Source organism: Phocoena phocoena, chromosome 2, assembly GCF_963924675.1.
Source record: "Phocoena phocoena chromosome 2, mPhoPho1.1, whole genome shotgun sequence".
Classification (NCBI taxonomy): Eukaryota; Metazoa; Chordata; class Mammalia; order Artiodactyla; family Phocoenidae; genus Phocoena; species Phocoena phocoena.
The window spans coordinates 49591549-49619290 of record NC_089220.1 but is presented as its reverse complement, the minus strand read 5'-3'; the positions used below and the strand labels follow the sequence as shown (position 1 = coordinate 49619290).

The 27742-nt window shown below is 34.8% G+C and overlaps 1 protein-coding gene and 1 non-coding gene across 2 annotated transcripts in view; both read right to left on the bottom strand.

Annotated features, from left to right (window-relative positions):
- The window catches only part of MAP4K5 (mitogen-activated protein kinase kinase kinase kinase 5), a 137902-nt gene that overhangs the window by 16225 nt on the left and 93935 nt on the right, over window positions 1–27742 (bottom strand). The window contains exons 15-28 of the mRNA XM_065872807.1: window positions 23228–23286; window positions 21915–21982; window positions 20451–20493; window positions 19671–19824; window positions 18643–18740; window positions 18433–18474; window positions 17460–17544; window positions 12109–12188; window positions 11748–11808; window positions 8540–8542; window positions 8344–8458; window positions 7912–7970; window positions 5351–5454; window positions 3344–3521 (exon numbers count right to left, since the gene is read on the bottom strand). Coding sequence (XP_065728879.1) covers window positions 3344–3521; window positions 5351–5454; window positions 7912–7970; window positions 8344–8458; window positions 8540–8542; window positions 11748–11808; window positions 12109–12188; window positions 17460–17544; window positions 18433–18474; window positions 18643–18740; window positions 19671–19824; window positions 20451–20493; window positions 21915–21982; window positions 23228–23286 — 1149 coding nt within the window. The remainder of the gene's footprint in view (window positions 1–3343; window positions 3522–5350; window positions 5455–7911; window positions 7971–8343; window positions 8459–8539; window positions 8543–11747; window positions 11809–12108; window positions 12189–17459; window positions 17545–18432; window positions 18475–18642; window positions 18741–19670; window positions 19825–20450; window positions 20494–21914; window positions 21983–23227; window positions 23287–27742) is intronic.
- On the bottom strand, window positions 25145–25251 carry LOC136119770 (U6 spliceosomal RNA). Its single transcript, XR_010655728.1, has one exon. It is a non-coding gene; the product is annotated as a U6 spliceosomal RNA (small nuclear RNA).

Here is a 27742-nt window from a genome sequence, read left to right as displayed (position 1 = left end):
ATTTTCTTAATTGTTTTGGGTTTGTTTTTGTCGGTCCTTTTCTTCTCTTCTGTTTCCCACTTAGAGAAATTCCTTTAGCATTTGTTGTAGAGCTGGTTTGGTAGTGGTGAATTAGCTTTTGCTTGTCTGTAAAGCTTTTGATTTCTCCATCGAATCTGAATGAGATCCTTGCTGGGTAGAGTAATCTTAGTTTTAGGTTCTTCCCTTTCATCACTTTAAGTATATCATGCCATTCCTTTCTGGCTTGTAGAGTTTCTGCTGAGAAATCAGCTGTTAACCTTATGGGAGTTCCCTTGCATGCTATTTGTCGTTTTTCCCTTGCTGCTTTCAATAATTTTTGTCTTTAATTTTTGCCAATTTGATTACTATGTGTCTCAGTGTGTTTCTCCTTGGGTTTATCCTGCATGGGACTCACTGCGCTTCCTGGACTTGGGTGGCTATTTCCTTTCCCATGTTAGGGAAGTTTTTGACTATAATCTCTTCAAATATTTTCTCTGGTCCTTTTTCTCTCTCTCTTCTCCTTCTGGGACCCCTCTAACGCGAATGTTGTTGAGTTTAATGTTTTCCCAGAGGTCTCTTAGGCTGTCTTCATTTCTTCTCATTCTTTTTTCTTTATTCTGTTCCGTGGCAGTGAATTCCACCATTCTGTCTTCCAGGTCACTTATCTGTTCTGCTTCAGTCATTCTGCTACTGATTCCTTTTAGTGTAGTTTTCATTTCAGTTACTGTATTGTTCACCTCTGTTTGTTTGTTCTTTAATTCTTCTAGTGTTTGTTAAACATTCCTTGCATCTTCTTGATCTTTGCCTCATTCTTTTTCCGAGGTCCTGGATCATCTTCACTATCACTATTTTGAATTCTTTTTCTGGGAGGTTGCCTATCTCCACTTCATTTAGTTGTTTTTCTGGGGTTTTATCTTGTTCCTTCATCTGGTACATAGCCCTCTGCCTTTTCATCTTGTCTCTCTTTCTGTGAATGTGGTTTTTGATCCACAGGCTGTAGGACTGTAGTTCTTCTTGCTTCTCCTCTTGAAGCTTCTTATGAATATACTTTATGTCTTGTGTTCACGACACACTTGGGAATTCCAGGGTGGACCAGTGGTTAGGACTCAGCATTCTCACTGCCAGGGGCCAGGGTTTGATCCTTGGTCAGGGAACTAAGATCCTGCAAACGGCACTTCAAAAATTTCTCTTTTCATTTCAGCTAACATTTTTCTCTTGTTCTTCCCACTCAAACTATCAAAAAATGTTGTCCACATTTGCTGTCTCTATTTATTTACTTCCCACTCATCCTTTGCCATTGTAATCTCAGAGCAGTCATTCTTAACTACATCTCTTTGGGACACTCATAGATCCTCTCCCTTAAAAACTGCACACCTGAGCATAAACACAATTATTATTTTGGGTTTTGGTGGACCTCCCAAAGTTCATATATAGTGAAGAAACCAGATGTACAGAATTAATAAACTGTTGTCCTTTGGCAACACTCCAAAAAATAGCTCTTCTCAGTAAAGATATGTTCGTGCATTTATTCAACATTTATTGAGTGCTGATAAGTGCTAAGCACCATCCTTGGGGAAAAGGATACTGCAATAATACATTAAACTACGACTAAAAGAGTTGTGGAATAGGAGTTCATTTTAATTGTTACAGCTGTTGCCAGTTCAAGGCATGGCCTCAACAATCAACATACCTGGGAGATAGTTTAGCAATCATTTGTGAATATGGAAAAGCCTAATAAAGGCAGTCTCTGCTTCAGGGTGATTTGAATGTTTACCCTCAGAGTCCTGGCTCTCCTTAGGTAGTAATTTTGGGTCTGCCTTAATTTTAGCCTAGACAATGTTAAAAGTGGGTAGAACAGTTTGCCTCTGGCATTAAAAAACAAAACAAACAACAACAAAAACACCTCAACCCTCAACCCTGCAAATTCACAAGAGGACTCACTGAATGCCCAGCCTTAAGCAATGTAACCTCCTCATACATCATACAGAAGATAGTAGTTTGAAAACTCACATTAGATAATCATATGAAATGACTTTCTCTACACTATTATTATATACTAACCAATAAAAAAAAGTTGGGGCTGTCTCCCAAACATGATCTTGGTTTTTAAATAAACTGACCCAAAACTCTTCTTTTTAGCAATAATTACATGATAGGAACACGTTTCTATTTGGGCTGTTTATATTTCATAATAAATGTCATTTCCACCTTTCTGTTAGCTATACCAGGAAGATATGCATCTACCTCAACCAAAAACATTATTAGAAAGAAAGGTGGGTGCAGGTGGGGTGGGAGGGTAAAAGAATACATTCCTATTTTATTCGAGGTGATAAAGAATATAACAGTGGTCAAAAATAAGTTATAACTAAAGCTTACTTGACTTCATATATAAAAATGGCTTGATAAATCTGGCTGACAATACACTAGCACAACAAAAACAGTAAACTGGCAAAATGAAGATCTTCATTTTACTTATTTTTTAACATGAATTCTTTAATATTTTATTTTTAAAAATTTAAAACTTTATTTATTTTGGTTGCGCTGGGTCTTAGTTGCAGTAGGCAGGCTCCTTAGTTGTGGCTCACGGGCTTAGTTGCGGCTCGTGGGCTCCTTAGTTGCAGCCAGCGGGCTCCTTAGTTGTGGCAAGTGAACTCTTAGTTGCGGCATGCATGTGGGATCTAGTTCCCTGACCAGGGATTGAACCCTTGTCCCCTGCATTGGAAGGTGGATTCTTAACCACTGCAGCACCAGGGAATTCCCTTGACATGAATTCTTGATCGATTTGTTCCAATTTTAAAGTTTGAAAATAAACTTCTCAACCTTTTCAGAGTTTTCACTGAGATATGTTTGATAAAATCCTAGGCTAACAAACCATTCTCAGAAAATGCAAGAGATATTTTCCTGTATCTTTAAATGGTAAAGCTTGGAGGCCACACATCAGAAGTTTCTATTCCAGTATGAAAAGTACTAGAACTCAATGATTTTAAGAAGTGTGGGGGGAAAGAACCAATAGGAAAAAAACTGTTATTTCTTTGCTTGAGAAGCTGATAAAATTTGAAAAGTATCTTAGAAAACTTAATTATTTAGTAAGTCCAAAGATTAACTGATAACAACTAAGACTTTTAAATTTCAGGACTCATTAAAATTTTCCTTGGTAAAATACTTTGTATCAAATTGCCTCAGGCAAATAGAGATCATAAACTATATGTACATGATCCTCTGGGCCTACTTGGGAAACTATGTTCTGAATCTTTATTTGAAAGAGCCCACACAGGTTGAACCTATTCTGCTTCTTTTGCAGGCAAAGGCATCAATATTTTAACATAAAGTAAAAAACACTTACCTCCACCAATTTCTGTAAACCATGAAGATGCAGAGTTCAAATTGATTGTCTCAAACTGAACTACCTGATTTAATTCGGTGCCCTTGCTAATAGCTACACAGACCATAGGGTATTCCTGTTCTGGTATTACCAGCATTTCAAAAACATTCAAAGGACTTGGCAAAGGAAAGTCAAAGTGCTGCAAAAAACAAACAGATGTATAATTTAGAAACAATCTCCTCATTCATATTGTTGAATAAAGTGAACAGAAAGGCTTTCATTTTCTTAATTGATCTAAATCTAAAAAACGACTACCTCTTATCAGCACAAAAACAGACATATAGATCAATGGAACAGAATAGAGAGCCTAGAAGTAAACCCATACACCTATGATTAATTAATCTACAACAAAAGAGAAAAGAATATACAATGGAGAAAAGACAGTCTCTTCAACAAGCAGTGTTAGGAAAGCTGGACAGCCTCATGTAAATCAATGAAGTTAGAACACTCCATCACACCATATAAAATAATAAACTCAAAATGGTTTAAAGACTTAAATATAAGATATAGCACCATAAAACTCTTAGAACACAGGCAAAACATTCTTTGACAAAAAGCATAGCAATATTTTCTTAGATCAGTTTGCCAAGGCAAAAAAAATAAAAATAAATAAGCAAAAATAAACAAATGGGATGTAATCAAACTTAAAAGCTTTTTGCACAGCAAAGGAAACCATAAACAAAACAAAGAAAACGTCCAGAATGGGACAAAATATTTGCAAATGATGCAACTGACAAGGGGTTAATTTCCAAAATATACAAACAGCTCATATAACTCAATATCAAAACAACCGAATCAAAAAATGGGCAGAACACCTAAATAGACATTTTCCCAAAGAAGACATACAGATGGCTAACAGGCACATGAAAAGTTGTTCAACATCACTAATTATTAGAGAACCGCAAATCAAAACTACAATGAGGTACCACCTCACAACAGTCAAAATGGCCATCACTAAAGAGTCTATAAATAATAAATGCTAGAAAGGGTGTGGAGCAAAGGGTACTCTCCTACATTGTTTGTGGGGGGCAGCCACTGTGGAAAACAGTATGGAGGTTCCTTAAAAAACTAAAAATAGAGCTAACATATGATCCAGCAATCTCACTCCTTGGCAAATATCCAGAAAAGATGAAACTCTAATTTGAAAAGATACACGCACCCCATGTCGTTCACAGCGGCACTATTTACAACAGCCAAGACCAGAAACAATCCAAGTGCCCGTCAACAGATGATTGGCATAAGAAAATGTGATTGATACACACACACACACACACACACACACACACACAGAGGAATATTATTCAGCCATAAAAGGAATGAAATATTGCCATTTGCAGAAACATGGATGGACCTAGAGAATACTATGCTTAGTGAAGCCAGACAAAGACAAATACTATATGATATCATTTATATGTGGAATCTAAAAAATAATACAAATGAATATATATACGAAACAGAAACAAACTCACAGACAGAAAACAAATAGGAGAGGGAGTGGGGGAGGGATAAATAAGAAGTATGGGATTAACAAACTACTATACATAAAATAGATAAGGAACAAGGATTTACTGTATAATACAAGGAACTATATTTAATATCTTTTAATAACCTATAATGGAAAATAATAACTTAATACTTTGCTGTATAACTGAAACTAACACAATATCATAATACTTCAATTAAAAAAAGGACTACCTTTAAATATCATGATAAGAATCAGTTTTCCATAAAAATATGTTTTAGAGACTTGGCCATATTCTTCTTTATGGCTGTGATATTTCTGGAAGTTTATTAACACAAGTTAAAGATAAAATCTTAAGAACACAAAAATCCCTAAACCCAATAAACACCTATAAATAACTGTAAACATGCTAACCCTAGATGGTAGCATTGCAGTCTTATAATTTCAGGTTCAGTTATACATTAGTGTTTTCTAAATTAAAAAAGTGTAAACAAAGTAACATATACCTTTATTAACATGAATTTCTGCATTGGCTCATACCACTGAAGTAAAACAATTCCAGACTGTAAAGCTCCACAGAGGTATTTATGTCCTGTGTAAGGGTTTCTGACTGGAAAGAAACAAAACAAAACAGACACACCCAAAACACTGAATATTTTTATATAAAAACAAAGTTTAGCTAAAAGCAATTACTAAGTTATACTCACCTAAAACCTAACCCAGCTTTCTGTATAAAGGCAGTGCTGATACATAGGAAAAACCAATTAAATGTGGCCTGCCACTGATACCAAACTATGAATGGAAGAATAATCATTTGAACTGTTAATTTAGGTGATAAAGGATAATTATTGTTTCTGTTCACTAGGATGATAAGAGTGCAGAAAGTAAAGAAAGATGATATCTTTTTCCTTTGGCTTTGTTATACCCTTTCTTTTTCACTCTCTTATCTCAATTTTAATTGTGTACATTTACTTCTAAACATCTTTAATATACTAGGTTCTTAAACAAACATAAAAACAGTATTTTAAGCACCAAAACACCTAAACTATTTTACAATCTAAACAGCTGCTTAGGTAAATGGACCAAAAGAGTGAATTCTAGGTCTAGTGAATAAGAAGGTCTAGAAGGCAACTGAAATCTATCATTCCATTAAAAAAAACAAAAATTTTATTTATTTATTTTTGGCTGCATTAGGTCTTCATGGGTGCGCAGGGGCTTTTCTCTAGTTGCAGTGAGCGGGGGCTACCCTTTGTTGCGGTGCACGGTCTTATTGCGGTGGCTTCTCTTGTGGAGCATGGACTTTAGGCATGCGGGCTTCAGTGATTGTGGTGCGCGGGCCCAGTAGTTGTGATTCACGGGCTCTAAAGCGCAGGCTCAGTAGTTGTGGTGTACGGGCTTAGTTACTCCGTGGCATGTGGAATCTTCCCAGACTAGGGATCAAATCTGTGTCCCCTGCACTGGCAGGCAGATTTTTAATCACTGTGCCACCAGGGAAGTCCTATGATTCCATTTTTGGTATAGTAGTTTACAGCTGTCTACTTAAGATAAGATGAAAATAATTAATTATTTTACAACTTAATAAAGATGTAACTTCCTTGACTCAAATCTATAGAAATTCACATTGGTCTTTCCTTCTCCCCAATTTGATTCCCATCAACAGTAATGTATCTGATTATAAGAGTAGTTATTTGCAGTAAGCTCTGTCTTAAGATATTTATGAGTTGTACCTCAGATTGTAAGCATCGAGACCCTTCCTGAGCCAGAGATACTGGGAATCTGATAACAGAAATGGACCTCCATCTCCCTAGAAAAATGCTTGTGAAATCTGCTTATAACTAGAGAGTATGCTGTGGACCTAATGCAGCATGAAGATCAATGTTTAGCCTCACTGATTAAACAATAATAAACAGAAAGTTAGGAGCCCAGAATTTGAAGCCACAGACCAGGTGTGATCCCAGGTTCTGCTACTAGTGACATAAGTATCATAAGCTGTTTAAGGGTTAAGCGAGAGAAGATAATTATATAGCACAGAATTTCACCTTGCCCCCAAAGAGGTCTGGTCTTTGTCCTCTCTTCTGGGAGTTAATGTCTAAGCCTCAGGAATGTCATGCCTGACAGGAGTGTCTTTGTTTGCCTGGGGCCTTGGTCAACGTATACTGTAACAATATGATTTAGAGTGGGGGTTGGCGACACTGGATAGTCTCAGGATGGGGGACAGTAATGCCAGAAAGACAAACCATGTAATTTAGGGTAGGGGCTTTGGGTCAGGCAATATCACTTGACCTCCAGAGGGGATGGATACTGAGATCAGCCATGTGGGCAATCAAGCATGCCTATGTGATAGAGCCTTAATAAAAACTCTGGACACTGAGGTTGCTGAGTAAGCTTCCCTAGTTGGCAATGCTCTGTGTGTATTGTTACACATCACTGTCAGAAAAGTAACACTGTCCATACGCTGTCTATTATTCCATGGAGAAAGGACAACAGAAGCTCTACATCTGGCATTTTTCCTGGATTCTGCCCTATGCACTTCTTCCCTTGGCTGATTTTAATCTATATACTTTCCCTGTAATAAACCATAACCAGAGTATAACCACTTTCAGTGAATTCTGTGAGTCCTTCTAGTGAATTATTGAACATGAAGGTGGTTTGGGGAACTCCCCAAACCTGTAGTTGGTATCAGAAGTGAGTGGTTTTGTGTGGACTCTTCCCTCTAACTTCATAGTTGGCCAAACTCCTGAAATAATAATGTTCATAAAACACTAAGCAATAACTGTTAAATAAATGGTAAGTGTCAAATGAAAGCTAAGATATCAGCAGAGATAGAGCCTTATGGACTATGGTTAAAAAATTCGAGGAACATTATGCTCTGAGAAAGCATCAGAGCAATTATCTTCAGGCATTTTTATGTCCAACTATACATTCCTGAGCTTCAATGGCCCCTTAACTCCTTATTAGAACAAATATAAAGCCTACCTTCCTTCACTTAATACTATAAGACTCTACAGATAATTTTAAAGATGTTAAAAGTTCTAATCATGCAGTTTGAGAAACAGCATTTACTCACCTATGCAACATTTGTGGCAGCCTTTTGTATCAGGAATCTTTGTTGTTAGAGCGAACTTTCTGAAAACATAAGACAACATAAATGTACTCTACTGCAGTGGTTCCCAAACAGTGAGTGATGGGTGAATCAGTTCCATCAGAACCAGTCAAGGAGCTCTAAAAACCACCATCTTAAACTCTGACCCCAAACTATCTGATTTTATAGAACTGAGGCAGGACCTGGGATCTATATTATAAAACTTCTATGGATGATTGACATGGACAGTCAAGTTACAAGACACTTATCTTTTGAATTCTAGATGACATTTACTTCAGTGTAAACTACCTTTCAAAATTAAGACAAAGGAAGTTTTTTAGTGGGCAAGGAAGACTGGCTGTTTTAAAAATATACACTAATTCCCCTCACTCCCAGTAGAATCAAAATATTTTGTACCTTGGTAGTATGCGGTCTGGAAACCTATGAGTTTGAATATGGGCAGCTAGTCCTGGTTTTTTGGCTTGTTCAAACAAAGCTATAAGATTATGAGAGTAGAGTTGAAAGGTTTTTCCTATAAAAGAGAAACGTTATTTTTATTAGAATTATTTAAAGCAGAGAAATACTATTTTCAAGAAAAAGAAAAGATAATTACCTTCTAAAATGACGAGTCCAGCCATGTTCAAAAAGCCAAGCAAAATAGAGAAAAACACAAACAAAAAAACCTAGTTAATACTATTTTGAAAGATAGTAAGTAAAATGAGTTTTAATAAAGTAGATAATTTTGTTTCCCAGTATATAAATTAGATATATTCTGACTAATAGGTGATCTGGGCAGAACATATGTAAACCTTAATGAAGCCAACATAGAAAAAGAAATTGTTAAACACTGTACAATAGAGTGAGTTACAGTGATGTACATGTGATTATTTCAGTACAACATGGAAAATTATATAACTATATCACATTATCTTTCTGAGATAGTCCTATTTATCAATAATCTACCACATTACCTTGAATTAAAAACTGTGAATGAAGTCTTAAAGATAACACTGAAATACTAAGAAAAATAAAGCAAACTATCATAGGATACAGTAGGGCTACAATTATATCCTATAATTTATACAGGATAATAAAGCTACAATTTCCATATAATCAAAACCACAGCTGTATTAGAAAGGGGAATATATGGTAAACATTTTCTGACTCCTTATATACATGACATGGTACTATAACAATCCAAAATAGTATTTTATCATTTTACTACTGGAAAACATGAAAAAAAATGGTTTTACCCTCAACAAAATTTTCTGTATTTTCTCAAAATGCAAACATTCTGCCTAACACTATACCACCCTTCCTTTCTCCAGCATCGCTTTATATATAACTAGCTACCCAAGCAGCTAACACATGTACATGTATGTGCACACATGCAAAGAAATGCAGACCCTTAAACGGAACGTTTTCTCCTATTGAGCACTGCTACCTATCTTCATTCAGTTCCACAGGTCATTTTGACTAAATTTGGAAAGAACCAATTTATAGGCTAATTTTTCCCTGCCTTTCTGTTGTTATTTTATAAATATACAAGATGTACTCTGTGTGGCTTCTAAGCTTATTCCCAAAGACAGGTATAAATAGGGATAAAAGCAGTAAGAGAGTTAGAGGAAAGTGACTCTATATGAACACAACTCAGAATTGTTAATTCAAACAGATCTGGGTTTAAGTTTATCTTCATAATAGTAATATGATATATTAATATTTTATTAAACAAAAGTAAAAAAACTGGGGGAAACATAATCAAAATCAGAGATTAAAAACTTTTTTGAGGACCCCAGTTTTTTAAAAGACATTTATGGACAATCAAATAATATGCTCTTTGTAAACGCTGTCATCAGCTCAAATATACAAATTCCTGAAGAATCTCTACTAGGCGATGGTTAGTAGACAAGTTTAAGTCATACACACTCACACACACATACTTAAAATTATGAAAATGGCATTTCTTAAATTAGGCCACAATTCATAATGATCTGTCAGTGAGTTAAAACTATATCAGCACTGATGCTTTAAAGCATAAGTAGCTGAAAGGTACACTTAATAATGAAAAGCCTGACAGTACAGTAAATAAGAACTAGGATGTAATCATCACGTATCTATTGAGATACAGAGCACGAAAGAGTATCAAACAAAAAACTGAAGAAAATTTAAGAAATGTTAAAATAATTTTTCAAAGTGGAGAAAGGGATAAATGCTATTTTAATAGCTGATAGCATTAGGATTAAGGAACAGAGAGAAATAATTAACTACCTTGTATAGTGGTCCCACCAGAGTACTGTTCTAGGACCCCCTGTGGATACCAAAATGTGAGGTCCCTTATAAAAAGTCCCTTATATAAAATGGTGTAGTACTTGCATATAACCTATGCCCATTCTTCCACATACTTGATATCATCTCTAGATTATGTATGATACCTAATACAATGTAAATGTATGTAAATAGTGACCCAGTGCCTGGCAAATTCAAGTTTTGTTTTTTTGGAACTTCCTGGAATTAAAAATCAATTCTATCTTTGAATTGAATCTGTGCATGCAGATACAGAGGGCCAACTGTGCTCTACTATCAGAATGAAAGTGAGCAGCAAGCCTTTAGGTAGCCACTTCAATCTAAAATGTAAGAAAATAGGTTCTGGCAGGTAACAATTAGGGGAAAAAAGCCTAAACACAACCCACCTACCCCCAACAACAAGGAAAAAAGAAAAATACAAACAACAAAATTAGAATAGGTTGCTCTGGAACCCATTTGATTATTTGTAAGACTTGAAAGCATTGGTCCAAGTTCGTTAATAAATATGTGGTCCAGAATAACATGAATTCTACCAGCAAGCATCTGTAAGTCTTCACAGTTTTCTAAGTACTTTGGATATCTCACTTGATCCTCACAGCAATCTTGTGAGGTTGTTATTGTTGCCATCATCCTTATGTTACAATTAAGAAAACTGGGCACAGCAACATGGATGGACTTAGAGATTATCACACTTAAAGTGAAGTAAGTCAGAAAGAGAAAAACGAATACCATATGGTATCACTTATATGTGGAATCTAGAATATGACACAAAGGAAGCTATCTACGAAACAGCAACAGACTCACAGACATAGAGAACAGACTTATGGTTGCCAATGGGAAGGGGGAGTGGGGAGGGATGGATTGGGAGTTTGGGATTAGCAGATGCAAACTATTATATACAGAATGTTTAAACAACAAGATCCTACTGTATAGCACAGGAAACTATATTCAGTATCCTGTGATAAACCATAATGGAAAAGAATATGAAAAAGAATGTATATGTATGTATAACTGAATCACTTTGTTGTACAGCAGAAATTAACACGACACTAAACCAACTATACTTCAATAAAAAATAAATTAAAAAATGAAGATATAATTTATGAAAAAAAAACTGAGGCTGAGAGACAAGAGACAGTGATTGGCTCAAGATTACAAAGAAAGGAAGCATCTGGATCCTCTGATTCTTTCCCTTCAACTGCTGATTCTCAGTGGAAGGCAGTGATGGTGATAGTAACAGAGACTGTGGAGAAGGGGATGGCCTCAGGGAACAATCACTGTCATGTTCTCCAACTATGTAGTTCCTGGGCAGGTATGGGAAGTACTGCTCTGACAAGGTTCCTTCTCAAGGTTTCTTCCAATTCTACAACGGTAAAAAATACCTGCAAGTCTCAAAAGTTAACTATACTAGATTATAATTACCCTGAATAACAACATTTTAAAATAATGTGTATTAAAACTACATTTCTCTGCTTGTCCATTGTTTATTTTTCATATCACTTTTATCATATACATACCTGACAATGACATTAAAGTATTATTGATGACATAGAGCCAAGTACATTTCCGTGGAAATAACTATTAAGAAAAAAAAAGGTAATTAAAACTCTCCAATTTTCATTCCCTTACCCCTTAACCTCCAAACTGCAACAGTATGAAAGAGCAGAAAAATAAGTATTTTCTACCTTTCAGTAAATTACCAAAACCTTATGGAAAAAAATCTTTCAACATGAATATGTGAAGAGTACAATTTCACCCCTTTAACTATTTAAATCATAAAAATTAAAACTGAGGCTCATATAAATTGCTTTAAAATTAAGATATTTACTTTATTCAATTGACTCAAACTAATTTTTTGAGTTAAAACTCCTAAATTACCTGTTCCATCGTTGCCTCATGTAGTTCATTGAGATTCAATGTATAAATACCATCTTCAGTTCCAAAAATAATGTACTGATCTAAAATAGTTGAGATAAATCACCAGAATTTACTATCATTTTCTGAAATCATTCACTAAAATAATGGCCCTATATTTTAATGGTATTAAGAGTTAGATAGCCACCCACCAATCCAAAGAAAAATTATTTTCTAAAACCCATGCTACCTTCTTTACCTCTTCCCCCAACTCTTTATTTTTTAAAAGTAGATATATTCTGTTACTAACTCAGCTTTATCTTACTATAAAATCCTTTTTTAAAACACAATTTTCATTACATGTCATTTATTCAAACGTAAGTGAATAAATGAGAAAGAAGGGAAATTGTCAGTAGATGTCAATGGATTGTCAACAGATGCTAAAACTAGTCAGTGAAAGTCTAATGAACAAGAGGATATTATGAAGTCTCAATGAGTCTTCACACTAATTATGTGTTAATTACTTTGGGAAATCAAATAATTATGCAATTACTTAGAAAAGGAAAAATAGGAACTTGACAGAAGAGAAGGCTAGTGAACACCACCTTAACCAACTGGTCAATGTTAATATCACTAGTATTTGGACAAGCTGATACCATGTGCCTCCTGATATGATGGACTGAGAAGAGCACAAAAACATTTCTCTGATATTCCTGCAAAATGCATAACATGATCTAAGCATGAGGACTCATCAGACAAACTCAAATTAAGGGACAGTCTACAAAATAAGCAGCCTCAAAATGGCAAGATCAAGAGAGAAAGAAAGGTTGAGAAACTGTTCCAGACTAAAGCAGACTAAAGGCATGGTAGCTAAATCCAACATATGAACTTGAACTGGATGTTGGATTGGGGAAAAAAGGGCGGAGAAGATGATAAAAGACATTACTGGGATAATTAATAAAATTTAAATATGGACTGTGGATTAAAAGACAGTATTATATCAATGATAATATCCCTAATGTTTATAATTGTACTGTGATTATATAAGAGATGATTCTTGTTCCTAGAAAATACAAACTGAAGTATAAGGGGAAGAGGAGCATGATGTCCACAACGCACTCTGAAGTGATTCAGAAAAAAATTCACATATAGACAGAAAAGAGTAAAACAAATGTGGCAAAAGGATGAACATACACACACTACTGTACATAAGACAGATAACCAACAAGAACCTACTGTATAGCACAGAGAACGCTATACAATATTCTGTGATAACCTATATGAGAAAAGAATCTAAAAAAGAAGATATATGCATATGAGTAACTGAATCATTTTGCTGTATACCTGAAACTAACAAAACACTGTAAATCAATTATACTAAAATAAAATAAAGTAAATAAATAATCTGATGGTGAGGGTGTAAAACAAAAAAAAGAAACAACTGATGATTCTGAGTATATAGGAAACACATTGAGTATATAGGAAACACAATATTTCTCTAAATAACCCAAGATCACTGAAGAAATCAAAGAGGAAATCAAAAAATCCCTAGAGACAAATTACAATGAAAACACGACGATCAAAAACTGATGGGATGCAGCAAAAGCAGTTCTAAGAGGGAAGTTTATAGCAATACAAGCCTACCTCAAGAAATAACAAAAATCTCAAATAAACAATCTAACATTACACCTAAAGGAACTAGAGAAAGAAGAACAAACAAAACCCAAAGTTAGTACAATGAAAGAAATCATAGAGAACAGAGCAGAAATAAATGAAATAGAAGCAAAGACAAAAACAGCAAAGATCAAAAAAACTAAAAGCTGGTTCTTTGAGAAGATAAACAAAATTGATAAACTATTAGCCAGACTCATCAAGAAAAGGAGGGAGAGGACTCAAATCAATAAAATTAGAAATGAAAAAGAAGTTACAACAGACACCGCAGAAATACAAAGCATCCTAAGAGACTACTACAAGCAACTCTATGCCAATAAAATGGACAACCTGGAAGACACGGACAAATTTTTAGAAAGGTATACCTTCCAAGACTGAACCAGGAGGAAATAGAAAATATGAACAGACCGATCACAAGTAATGAAATTGAAACTGTGATTAAAAATCTTTCAACAAAGTCCAGGACCAGATGGCTTCATAGGTGAATTCTATCAAACATTTAGAGAAGAGCTAACACCCATCCTTCTCAAACTCTTCCAAAAATTGCAGAGGAAGGAACACTCCCAAACTCATTCTATGAGGCCACCATCACCCTGATACAAAAACCAGACAAAGATATTACAAAAAGAGAAAATTACAGACCAAATGCACTGATGAATATAGATGCAAAAATCCTCAACAAATACTAGGAAACAGAATCCAACAACACACTAAAAGGATTACACACCATGATCAAGTGGGATTTATCCCAGAGATGCAAGGATTCTTCAATATACACAAATCAATGTGATATACCATATTAACAAATTAAAGAATAATATCCATATGATCATCTCAATAGATTCAGAAAAAGCTTTCGACAAAATTCAACACCGACTTATGATAAAAACTCTCCAGAAAGTGGGCATAGAGGGAACCTACCTCAACATAATAAAGGCCATATACAACCAACCCACAGAAAACATTCTCAATGGTGAAAAACTGGAAACATTTCCTCTAAGATCAGGAACAAGACAAGGATGTCCACTCTCACCACTGTTATTCAACATAGTTTTGGAAGTCCAAGCCATGGCAATCAGAGAAGAAAAAGAAATAAAAGGAATACAAAGTGGAAAAGAAGAAGTAAAAGTGTCACTGTTGCAGATGGCATGATACTATACATTGAGAATCCTAAAGATGCCACCAGAAAACTACTAGAGCTAATCAATGAATTTGGTAAAGTTGCAGGATACAAAATTAGTGCACAGAAATCTCTTGCATTCCTATACCCTAATGATGAAAAATCTGAAAGAGAAATTAAGGAAACATTCACATTTACCACTGCAACAAAAAGAATAAAATACCTAGGAATAAACCTACCTAGGGAGACAAAAGACCTGTATGCAGAAAACTATAAGACACTGATGAAAGAAATTAAAGATCATACCAACAGATGGAGAGATATACCATGTTCTTGGATTGGAAGAATATTGTGAAAATGCCTATACTACCCAAAGCAATCTACAGGTTCAATGCAATCCCTATCAAATTACCAATGGCAGTTTTTTACAGAACTAGAAGAAAAAATCTTAAAATTTGTATGGAGACACGAAAGACCCTGAATAGTCATAGCAGCCTTGAGGGAAAAAAACAGAGATGGAGGAACCAGACTCTGTGACTTTGAACTATACTACAAAGCTACAGTAATCAAGACAGTATGGCACTGGCACAAAAACAGAAATATAGATCAATGGAACAGGATAGAAAGCCCAGAGATAAATCCACGCACCTACGGTCAACTAATCTATGATAAAGGAGGCAAGGATATACAGTGAAGAAAAGACAGTCTCTTCAATAAGTGGTGCTGGGAAAACTGGACAGCTATGTGTAAAAGAATGAAATTAGGACACCTCTTAACACCACACAAAAATAAACTCAAAATGGTTTAAAGACCTAAATGTAAGACCGGACACTATAAAACTCTTAGAGGAAAACACAGGAAGAACACTCTTTGACATAAATCACAACAAGATATTTTTTGATCCACCTCCTATAGTAATGGAAATAAAAACAAAAATAAATGAATGGGACCTAATGAAACTTAAAAGCTTTTGCAAAGCAAAGGAAACTACAAACAAGATGAAAAGACAACCCTCAGAATGGGAGAAAATATTTGCAAATGAATCAACGGACAAAGGATTAATCTCCAAAATATATAAACAGCTCATGCAGCTCAATATTAAAAAAACAAGCAACCCTATCAAAAAATGGGCAGAAGACCTAAACAGACATTTCTCCAAAGAAATGGCCATACAGATGGCCATACTGATGGCCAAGAAGCACGTGAAAAGCTGCTCTAAATAACTAATTATTAGAGAAATGCAAATCAAAACTACAGTGAGGTATCACCTCACACCAGTTAGAATGGGCATCATCACAAAATCTACAAACAATAAATGGTGGAGAGGGTGTCGGAAAAGGGAACCCTCTTGCACTATTGGTGGGAATGTAAATTGATACAGCCACTATGGAGAACAGTATGGAGGTTCCTTAAAAAACTAAAAATAGAACTACCATATGACCCAGCAATCCCACTACTGGGCATATACACTGAGAAAACCATAATTCAAAAACACACATGCACCCCAATGTTCATTGCAACACTATTTACAATAGCCAGGTCATGGAAGAACCTAAATGCCCATCAACAGATGAATGGATAAGGATGTGGTACATATATACAATGGAATATTACTCAGCCATAAAAAGGAACGAAATTGGGTCATCTGTAGAGACGTGGATGGATCTAGAGACTGTCATACAGTGTGAAGTAAGTCAGAAAGAGAAAAACAAATATCATATATTAACGCATGTATGTGGAACCTAGAAAAATGGTACAGATGAACCAGTTTGCAGGGCAGAAATAGAAAGAGAGATGTAGAGAACAAACGTATGGACACCAAGGGGGGAAGTGACGGGTGGGGGTGGTGGTGGACACCAAGGGGCGAAGTGATGGGTGGGGGTGGTGGTGGCAGTGTGATGAATTGGGAGATTCGGATTGACATATATACACTAATATGTATAAAATACATAACTAATAAGAACCTGCTGTATAAAAAATAAATAAAATTCAAAAATTCAAAAAAAAATAAAAGAAAGACACCATATGATTACACACATACAAAAAAAGTTAACATTTACTACTTTTGTTTTTATCCTTCTTTCTCTGTACACACATTTTTGTTTTCATTTTCTGAACTGTTTAAGTTATGAGCATGATACCCCTTTATTCCTAAATATTTGTGTGCATTTCTTAAAAAAAAATAAAAAGGTCTTATACAACCACACAACAATGATCAAAATCAGGATATTAACACTGAAACAATACTATTTTCTAATATCCTGATTTTACTGAAATCAATTATCGTCTCAGTATTGTCCTTTTACATAAATGAAAATGCCAAATTATGGTTGCAATCAGTTGTGATGTCTCTTTAGTCTCCTTTAACCAGGAACTGTTCCTGTATACTCACTCTTGAATTCTGATGCCTTAAACTAAAACTATTTACCTATTTAGGTTGTTACACTAAATAGTATAATACCTACACTCCTTAGTCTCTAAGTTGAACTTTTAAAGTAAAAAGCCCTCAGTTCACTGATCATAAGGATCTTTTCTGATAATAAATATTTTGTTGGAGATATATATAAAAATTCAGAAATGTTACCTTTTGTATCAGGATGTATCCAGGATGTTGCACAATTTATTTTCAAAGGACAGCCATCAAAGACTTTGGAAAAACATGCTCCCATCTTATTTATAAAGAAAGAGATGTTGACTTATTTGATTAGATAATTTTATACATTCTTAGAAAATAGCTAAGATTATTATGAAATGTTAAACTGACTCTTATTTGCATATATTTATGGTCTCATTACAAAATTCATATTTTGATATAATTTAACCCTTTCTATGAAGAGAGTTTTATACTGTTTCCTTGTGTAATCCACTACTTTACAGCAAAAATATCAAATTTATCAAAACGTCTACATATGTCAATGATACATTCTAGGAATTTTACATCACTATTTATCTTTAGGACTAACATTTAATAATGAGAAACAATGAATGATATTATTGAGTAACATCATAGTGATTATAATTGCAGTATACCTCCATAATAGTGATGAAAGACAAAAGACTGATATTTACACTAAACTTTTACTGTATAAAAATGTACAATTTATAAGGCACCCATTCATATGACTGGCTGACCTACCTTAGGTAGGTTCTACTGAAGGGCCAGAGAACAAGAGTTAACAGAAGCTTCCCTGTTCCTTTTCACTGTGTATAGTGCAATGTAAAAATGGCTTCAGGGGTAGAAAGATATTTAACCAACATAATGAAGAGGACACAGTACTAGTAATATCATCACATTAAAATTAAATTGGCCTCTGTAGGCTAATCAGAGAACCCAACTGTCCGTATTTATAAAAAGTGAAATTTATCCAATTCTAACTAACTCACTCAAGTTAGGGTACATGATTTGATCCATGGTATATCCAAATGCATTTAATGCCTTTGTATTTTATGAATCCTTCCTTTCAATGGCTCAAGATACTTGATAGCAAATAAACAATATTCTGTTGCTTCTAAAGAGAGAAAAACTGGCAAGTGGTTCACATAAAAATATTTCTTACCAGCACTTTTGGGGTGGGTGGGAGGCCATTGATTACTGGTTTCTGTGGGAAAAGTGATTTTTAATACTGTAAGACCTCTTAAAGCCTTAAGAAAAACTTTATACATTTAGAAATCCAGTTATTCAAACTCTTGAATTAAATAGACTATGCCCTTTATATGATAAATACAGTATTATTTACAACTAATCACCAAACACCTGTTATACCTACAGGGAAATCTCGCTTGTCCTTTTTTCGTGGTAACTGTGGTGCTTGCGCTGATCCTTCTGTGTTTTCACTAATGAGTTTTGAAATACCATCACCATTTCCTAAAGAGAATCATGGTTAAAAATTGAATGACCATACAAATAAGTACTTTCCTTGAAAAGTAATTTCCCCTTCTCCCCCCAGTACTTGTTTTCCATTTGGGTGTTCCTTTATAGGGAAATATTTTTTCTACTGTCAGATGAGTTAAAGTATCTCTGGTGCCTTTCTCTAGCTCATGTAGAGGCAGCACTGCATCTATAGCAGTGGTCTTAATCCATGAAAACAACAAATGTTTCCATATTGTGAGAAAAATGAAATCTGACCTACTAATACTGATATTCAAGGCCTTTCATAATTTAACTTCAACCTACCTTTTTAAGTCCTGTCTCCCAGTATATACCCTTCAAAAGCTCACACTTCTACCATACTAGACTGTACTTCCAACACATTCTAGATTTTCCTGTTTCAGTGCATTTGTTCATTCTTTCTTGTTCTCTAAGAATGCCTGTCAGTATTGGTTCCACTTATTAAAGGCTCACCAAGCCCTTTAATACTCTGCAAGGGCCTACGTCCTCTGTTCCCTATCCTTATCTCCCTCAGAGATCTCTTGCATTGTTACGTATAGTTACTTACTGTAGGAGACACTTAAACAAAATGTCTTGTCTGAAATTATGTGCACATGGGTGTAACTTCTGCTATAGACCCTGAACTTCCAGAGGGCAGGGTCATCCATTCATCTTTCTAGATCCTATAATATTTAGCAAGGGATCAAATTAGGTTGAATTGGATTGAATCTATTTATAGTCCACCCATGTGGAACTTTAAAGAACCTTCACAAAGCTTCAAACAGTAATAAGATTGACTAAAGAAAAAAGACATTCTTTAAAATATGAACAAAATGGCTTTCTTTTCAGCCTTCACTTTGATTTATTTACCGAGATCACAGTATCTAGCTGTATGCACTCCAGGCCTGCTGATACTGCTAGCCATACCAATAGAGGAAGTCTCAGCTACAGGACCACAACTTGGGCTACTCTGTCTTCTGAGAACTTGGGGAGCTCTGTTCTCTGAATCAGGACAACGTTTTACAGTTGATGATTTTTCTTCATCTTGGAGGTTGTCTTCAGGGTAACTGCTTATCCTTGGCTAGTTGATAATAAGACACGGAAGTACTTTAATAAATTTGGACATAAAACATTAACACTTTGTTATTATTATGCATCAAAGGAGGAGGAGAATATGCCTTTTTTTCTTTTTCTTGTATAGTTCAATTCACTGGGCCAAGTAAGCAAGGTAAGCAAGAGCTGAGTTACTCTCCCAACACAACTATGAACTTGCCATGTGACTTTTAAGCAGCCCTAACCACAAACTGATAACGTTTTTATAACCAATAAAATCACATACATAATCCACAAAATATTTAATAACTACAAACAAGCAAGGAAAGTGACTTAATAAAGTATGACTCTAGTGCACTGTCCAACTGTAGTAATAAATGAGGAATGTAAATGATGAACTCCCCTCCATGTGGTCAAGTACTGCCTCAAATGAGTAATAACCTATCTTTGCCTTTTTCTAATAGCTATAAAAATATTATATTTCTCATGAAATCTTCTTTAATATATTTTTACATCTTCATAATATGCTCTTGAGGAAAACTGTACCCTAAAATATGTTTAAGAGAATTTTGAATAAATTCAATGAAGTTATTTAAAAATTTTATTTTATTATTTAACCAAGGATATATTGTTGAAAATCTTTAAGTAGCTCACCTTAGGAGGTAGGGGAGGTGGTATTGCACGTTTTGAGGTTGATCTAATACAAAGAGAAAAATGCAATTTAGATGGTGATAAATGACAATAACATAAAACACAGAGAGCATTACATGTGCATTAAAATCTGCTTCTATTCAGGGGATATAAAAGACAATCAGATCATGGTACAGAGTATTTTTTAAAGCTACAGGAAGACCTAAGATCTCATTCTGTCAAACTGTATTAGTATGACTATAAAATAGAGTTTTTATAAAGTGAATACGAAGTATTTTTTACTTTATCATTATGCTTTGCAACATTTAATATGTAATAAAAACGAAATTAAACTTAGTAGTGAAAAAGAGATTCAGACTTTTAGAGTTGGAATATCCACAGTGAATCATATATTCAAATGGCTGTATCATCAAACCCTTTGTTACTCCAAGTGGGGTCCACAGATGAGCAACACTGGTATCACCTGGAAACTTTTCTCTTTTTTTTTCCTGGCTGCACAACACAGTTTGCAGGATCTTAGTTCCCCGACCAGGGATTGAACCAGGGCCCTCAGCAGTGAAAGCGCAGAGTGCTAACCCCTGGTCTGCAAGGGAATTCCCATGGAAACTTTTATAAATGCACCCTCTAGACCTACTTAATCAGAATCTGCATTTTACCAAGATTTCCAGGTGATCCTCCAGGCACATCAAAACTTGAGAATCACTCATCTAGCCCACTGGTTCCACACATTTATCCATAGTCATTGCAATCAATTAGGAAGCTTTCAGGATTCTTAGATTCCACTCCCAAAGACTGTATTCTATAGCAGGGGTTAGCAAACTTCTTCTATAAAGGGTTAGACAGTAAACTTTGTAGGCTTTATGAATCATATAGTGGTCTTCTTTCAATTTTTTTTCAACCATTAAAAAATGTAAATATCCTTCTAGTTTGTAGGATGTACAAAAATAGGCATTGGGCCAGATCTGGTTTATAGGCTTACAGGCCATACTCTGCTAACCCCAGATCCATAGGCCTAATGTGGGGATCCAGGAATCTATATTTCCTAAGAGCTCTCTAGGCACTGCAATGGACTAATAGGTTTGGAACAACTCATCTAGGTCAGCCCTGTCACTTAATCGTTGAGGAAATACAGGTCTAGGATATGAAGTAACCACATTGCAGAGATGGAACTGGGGCTTTCTGATTCCTACTATCATATTTTTTCCCATGAGCTCATGTAGCTCATCTTTCAGTATATTAACACCACACATACTGTATTTTGATTTAAAGAACAAAACCACAAAGCCTTAATGATCAACACATTATGCCTTTGGGCAATTTAAAAAAGTCAGAAGCTTTTCACTGACAAAAGGCATAGTACAACTTTTATAGGAAAAAAATTAAAGCTTATTAGAATAAAGCACTCCCCATCAAATAGTATTCTTATATAATTAAGTAAAATAAAGTTAAGCTAGAAAAACAACTTACTTGCCAGTATTTGCACCATCAACAAAAGGATTCCACCGTAACAGAAAGTTTGGGTCTGAAGACACTCCCTGTGAAGGTAAAAAAGAGTTTAAAATGTTACCTTATAACAGGTATCATTCATTTTATTTGATTCAAGAACATACTCATTGTCATGATTATTAATCACCTTGGCTTTCAACGGTTTAATCTCTAGCTACATTTGCTGTCATTTGACACATTTATGTCAATAACTCATTATTAGATGACTTAAACTTAACAGAATCTATAAACATACTTACAGCTTAAAATGTGACAAGCCCTCTTTACCAATATATTGGTAAAGTATATTCCAAAGCAAAACAAAAATGTTAACTTTGAATTATGTGCATCACTACTCCATTAGCATGGAGAACTAAACACTGTATTATTCAATCACCTTTAATTTACTGGTGCCATACTTTTTCTGACTAGCATGGAAATTGAAAATTTATTGTCCAGCAACGCATACAGTAGGAAGAACACCACTTGCAGATGTTAAGAATGAAGAGATCCATTAACAGAAGACAATTACTCTAAAAACTATACTTTTACTATCAGTTATAAATAAAGTAGATGTTAGGATAACATCTAGGCTGACTCTAATAATATCTTGCTCTATCTATTGTTTATTTCTTTTTAGTTAAGGAAAGGGTTAACCAAATAGTAATCTCAAAATAAGAGCAATGGTTAAAAAAAAGAAGAAGATATATTAACAATTAAATATTAAAAACAGTAAGGCAATGCAAAATCATACTACAAATCTAACAGAATCATTAAGTAAAAAGATCCTGAGAGCTTAAAGCTGAGCATAAAATTCCATATACTTAATAAATTCATATGAATTCTTCAAAAGACTCAGAAGTGTCAAAATGAATGGTTAAAATGGTATATTACACACTGTACCCTAGTCAAAATACACCTAACCAGAAGCTTTTTCAAACTTTAATGTGTGAAATACGTTATCAAAATCAATGCTCTGGGGCTTCCCTGGTGGTGCAGTGGTTGAGAGTCTGCCTGCCAATGCAGGGGATACGGGTTCGTGCCCCGGTCCGGGAAGATCCCACATGCCACGGAGCGGCTGGGCCCGTGAGCCATGGCCACTGAGCCTGTGCGTCCGGAGCCTGTGCTCCGCAACGGGAGAGGCCACAGCAGTGAGAGGCCCGCATACCGCCAAAAAAAATTTAAAAATCAATGCTCTGAAGAGTATATTACTTTGTTCTTTAGTAAAAGTACACCTGACTATAACGTTTCTCAAATTTTAATATGGAAAATTCTTTAAAAGTCATTATTCCTACCATTTCATCCCGTGCTTCTGTTTCTTTTCTCAGAGGAGGTTCAAACTGTAATTTGTCAACTGTAAAATATAACATATATTCACAAATTCTATCTTAAAGGATCAATCCTGGAAATGCGATGAGAAGCATGTGTACTGGGGAGGGGGGAAGGGAGAGAGGAGAAGAGAAGAAAGAGGAAAAGACAAAAACTCTTAATTTTTTACTACAGAGGACCCCTTCCTTTATGTTCGCCAAAAGAAAGTAACAATTTGGTATCTTCCTAACAATTCTACTTAACTCTTGGTTGGAATCAGGAAATTAAACCACAATTTTGTATATAAAAGATTTTTAAAAATTAATTAAAAGTAGGTGACTAAACAAACACTTTAAGGATGTTTCTATCTAGGCTATAGACTCTGTCTTGAGACTAATTTAAACTACAACTTTATGGTAGGATGAACACCCCGCCCTGCCAAATCACCTATCATTATCTAAAAAGAACAAATATTTGTCAAATTAAATATTACTATGGCATTCAGGAATCTAATATTATATTTTCCTAAATGTATATTTTATTTGGCCTAATGAGACCAATTTTAGAATTATTCCTAATAATCAAAGAGTAACTTCTTTTATATGAAATAGTCTGTAAATCAGAGAAAAGGATGGCTTATTATCTACTCATAAAGTACACAGAATTTTAAAATTCTAAGATATAATGTGACTAAAAGACCAAAAAAATTAAAATATACACTTGCATCATAGAGATACAAGTTTCCTAAATACAATCTTGGTAAACAAAATACACTAAAAAAAAAAGCACTTGCAAAAAGTATCTAGTTGTCTTTATTCCTAAAACAAAGATTTGTAAAGCAATACAGAGTACTTATATAATTTATTATACTAAATAAAAACATTAAGTCATAAAATTTTCCTTCTTTTTTTGTTTGTTTCGCAAATTTTATTAAAATATAACATGCATAAAAGTGCATTTGTTATAATCAATGAATTTTCACAAACTAAGCACTTACATAACCAGAAGCCAGATAGAGACAACATTACCAGACCCCAAACGCTCCCATTTACTCCCCACTCCAAGGACAACTGCTCTCCTGACTTCTAGCACCATGCATTAGTTCTGCTTGTTTCTGAGCTTTGTAGATTGTTCCTTCTCATTGTTATACCGTACACTCTTCCTTTATGGGACTATGCCATAATTTATTTACCCATTCTACTGGTGGTGTGTATTCAGGTAGTTTCCAGTTTGGGGCTATTACAAATAGTGCAGCAACCAACATTCAAATAAGTGTCTTGTGGGTGAACATGTGGGTATGTTTCTGTGTGTACCTGGCAGTAGAATTGCTATCTTAAGGTAGACAAGTATTCAGCTCTAGGAAATGCTTTCACTTTTCCAAAATGGGGGTGCCAATTTCCAATGCAGCCAGGAATGTAAGTTTGATTGATTGAGTATTGCAGTTTTTGTCTGTACACTGCATGAACACATTTTGGGTACCTTCCCAGAGAGAGAGAGGGAGGGAAGGGAGGGAGGGAGGGAGGGAGGGAGGGAGGAAGGAAGGAAGGAAGGGTGGGAGGGAGAGAGCGAGGGAGGGCCACATCAAAGATCACAGAAGAGCCACAGAATTTTCTGAAGGCAAACTTTCCCCTTCCTTGACTACAATGTGAATTAAATGATAGACTTGTGTAGGATTTCCTTATAAATCCTTATAAATGAAGGATTTCATTTATAATTCCTTCAAAATGAGTTAGTTCTGCTATGTACTAAATGGATTATGCATGAATCCCAAAACAAATCCAACTGCAATTAATGTTTTTTAATAAAATGGTTGCTAGTGTATGCAATACCCACAACGCATCAGGAGGGATGGTATTATATTTAGAAACGTTAATTAGGTGTTTGTTATTGTCAAACTAAATTTTAAAAATATGGACTGCTTCAAGAATTTGCGTGTCACCCTTGCACAGGGGCCATGCTAATCTTCTTTGTATCGTTCCAATTTTAGTATGTGTGCTGCCGAAGCGAGCACCATAAAATTTTCAAAGACATTCCATAAAATATAGTATCTACTTTTTAAAAATAATCTAAAATAAAAAGAAGTTGTTCATGAATGACTTAATTCTTAAAATAATTTAAAAATATCTTAATTCAAGAGCCATTACTATAATTCACAAAGAACCACTTCACTCATTTGAGACAAAGATGAGTTAAAGATTTTTTTTTTTTTTTTGGTCACAACTAGAAATACTGGCAAGCAGGTCTAGAGGTAAATTATAAAAGGCATAAATATGGAAAGGAAAGAAAGAAAATATTTTCAATAATTACATAATCAGCAAATTTCAAGACTTAAAAAATTACCAGAGAAAAATGAGCTTATAAATTTCAATTAAACATATAGTAAAATATCAACTGCATCCATCCATACCAGTATGAATGATTGAAAATAAAAATTTCATTTCTTTTATATCAGCATAAACATTTAAGATGTTTTACTTTAACATGTAAGAAAAATATTCCTTAAAAAAAATCAAATTCCTTATGACAAGTCTAAAATTACTACAGCCATGCTTTATGGCAAAGAATGCTAGAATCTCCAGTATCATTGTTCTGTGTGCAGGAATGGACTCCAAGCTGTTTTGTTTTGCTTTAAAGAAAATCCTGGCAGTACCTTTGGGTGTGTCTTTGGCTTATAAAAATACAAAGATGGGGAGGTCTTCTATTATACATTCTCATTTATCTCTAAAAGATGTTACTTATTATAGGCATAATAATTATAGGTATAATAAGTAACAGGAATTAGACTTACCCTTTTGCTATAAACAACTACAACGTAACACAAATACATGTGTGCATACAAGCTATATGAAGCAATTATTTTGAGGCAATGGGTTAACAGATATCACAGGGTTGTAATCCTTGAAAGATGGTGTTAAGATCCCCACTCACCCCTGATTTCTGCGTGGGGGTACTTTCCAAGAAAGTAGAACCCAAAGAGAGAGTTTCACTGGGTGCAGGAAAGAAAGACTATAGACTGGGGCTGCTTAGGCAGTGGGAATTTGAAGGGCAGAGGGCCAGAAATGAGAAAACTATGTCTCCTTAGAAAAGTCTTTGGTTGCATACTAAATTGCCCACAAGTGAAGCAAGACTATGCAAGGTATGTCAGAAAAACAGCTAACACAGTGCTGTAAGCTAAATGCAAGTTCTAGTGATCACACAGTACCAGGAAAGAAACGAGTTTCCACCCAGAGGAAAGACTTTGCTGAATACTGTAGTAAAACCTGACATAGGCCTTGAAAGGACTGCAATGACCTACCAGTTAATTTATGCTTTAAACACCCTAAAATAAAGAGATCAAAATCCAGACACTCAATGTTGTATCACAACATCCAAGATACAATAAAAAAAATGAATATAGAAGTAGAAAAAAATAAAAATCATAATCAGTTTAAAAAAACAGATATAGACTCAGAGATGACACAGATGTTGAAATTAGCACACAAGGACTTTAAAACATCTATCATAAATTTATTCAAGGATTTAAGAGAAAAGATGGACACAATAAGTAAACAGATGGAAATTATCAGTAAAGAGATAGAAACTATACATATATGTGTATTATATATGTATGTAACCATCCATCCATCCATCCATCGATCCATTTTTCTTCCTATCTATCTATCTTATCTATCTCAATGAAAGTCTAGATCCAGAAAATACAATATCTGAAATAAAATTCACTGATGGGCTTAAACAGCAGACTGAACACTACAGAAGAAAAGGTCAATGAACTTAAAATTAGGGCAACAGAAACTAAACTTAAGTATAGAGAACAAAAACACCTTATGTGTGTTTATGGGGGTCAGGGAGAACAGAGCCTCAGTGACCTATGAAACAACATCACGTGGTCTAACATGTAACTGGAGTCCCAGAAGGAGAAGAGGGAATCTGGGACAGAAAAACTAAGAAACAGTGTCCCCAATTTGATGAAAAATATCAATTCATAGATCTAAGAAACTCAATAAACACTAAACAGAACAAACAACAAGAAAAATGCACCTAGGCACATCACAGTCAAATTGCTAACAAAGCAACAAACAAAAAAAATCCACAAAAGTTTCAAGGTATAGTACCTATTAAGAATCCAACTGATGCACTTAAATACTTGCTATTTTGTGCCTTTAAAAAAGAATCTGAATTGATGTCATGGATTGTGTTGCAACCTGCAGCTTAAAAAATACCAATGTAAAAAAAAAAATACCAATGTAGAAGAACATATGGGTATGCTATACTTCAGATAATTTTTCATAAATAGTTTTCCTGACAACAAATACTTTTGTTTTGGTTATTGTATATCTATTTCTAGGATGGATCAAAGGTTGTTTAAAAAGGCTCACCTTTAACAATGGCCAAAAAATGCTGCTTGAGTTTGTGTTTCCTACCTGGGAGAGCTCTAATTACTTACCTAGTAAACACTCATTTCTCTAGAACTGTTACTAAGGAGATTTGTGAGACAATACATC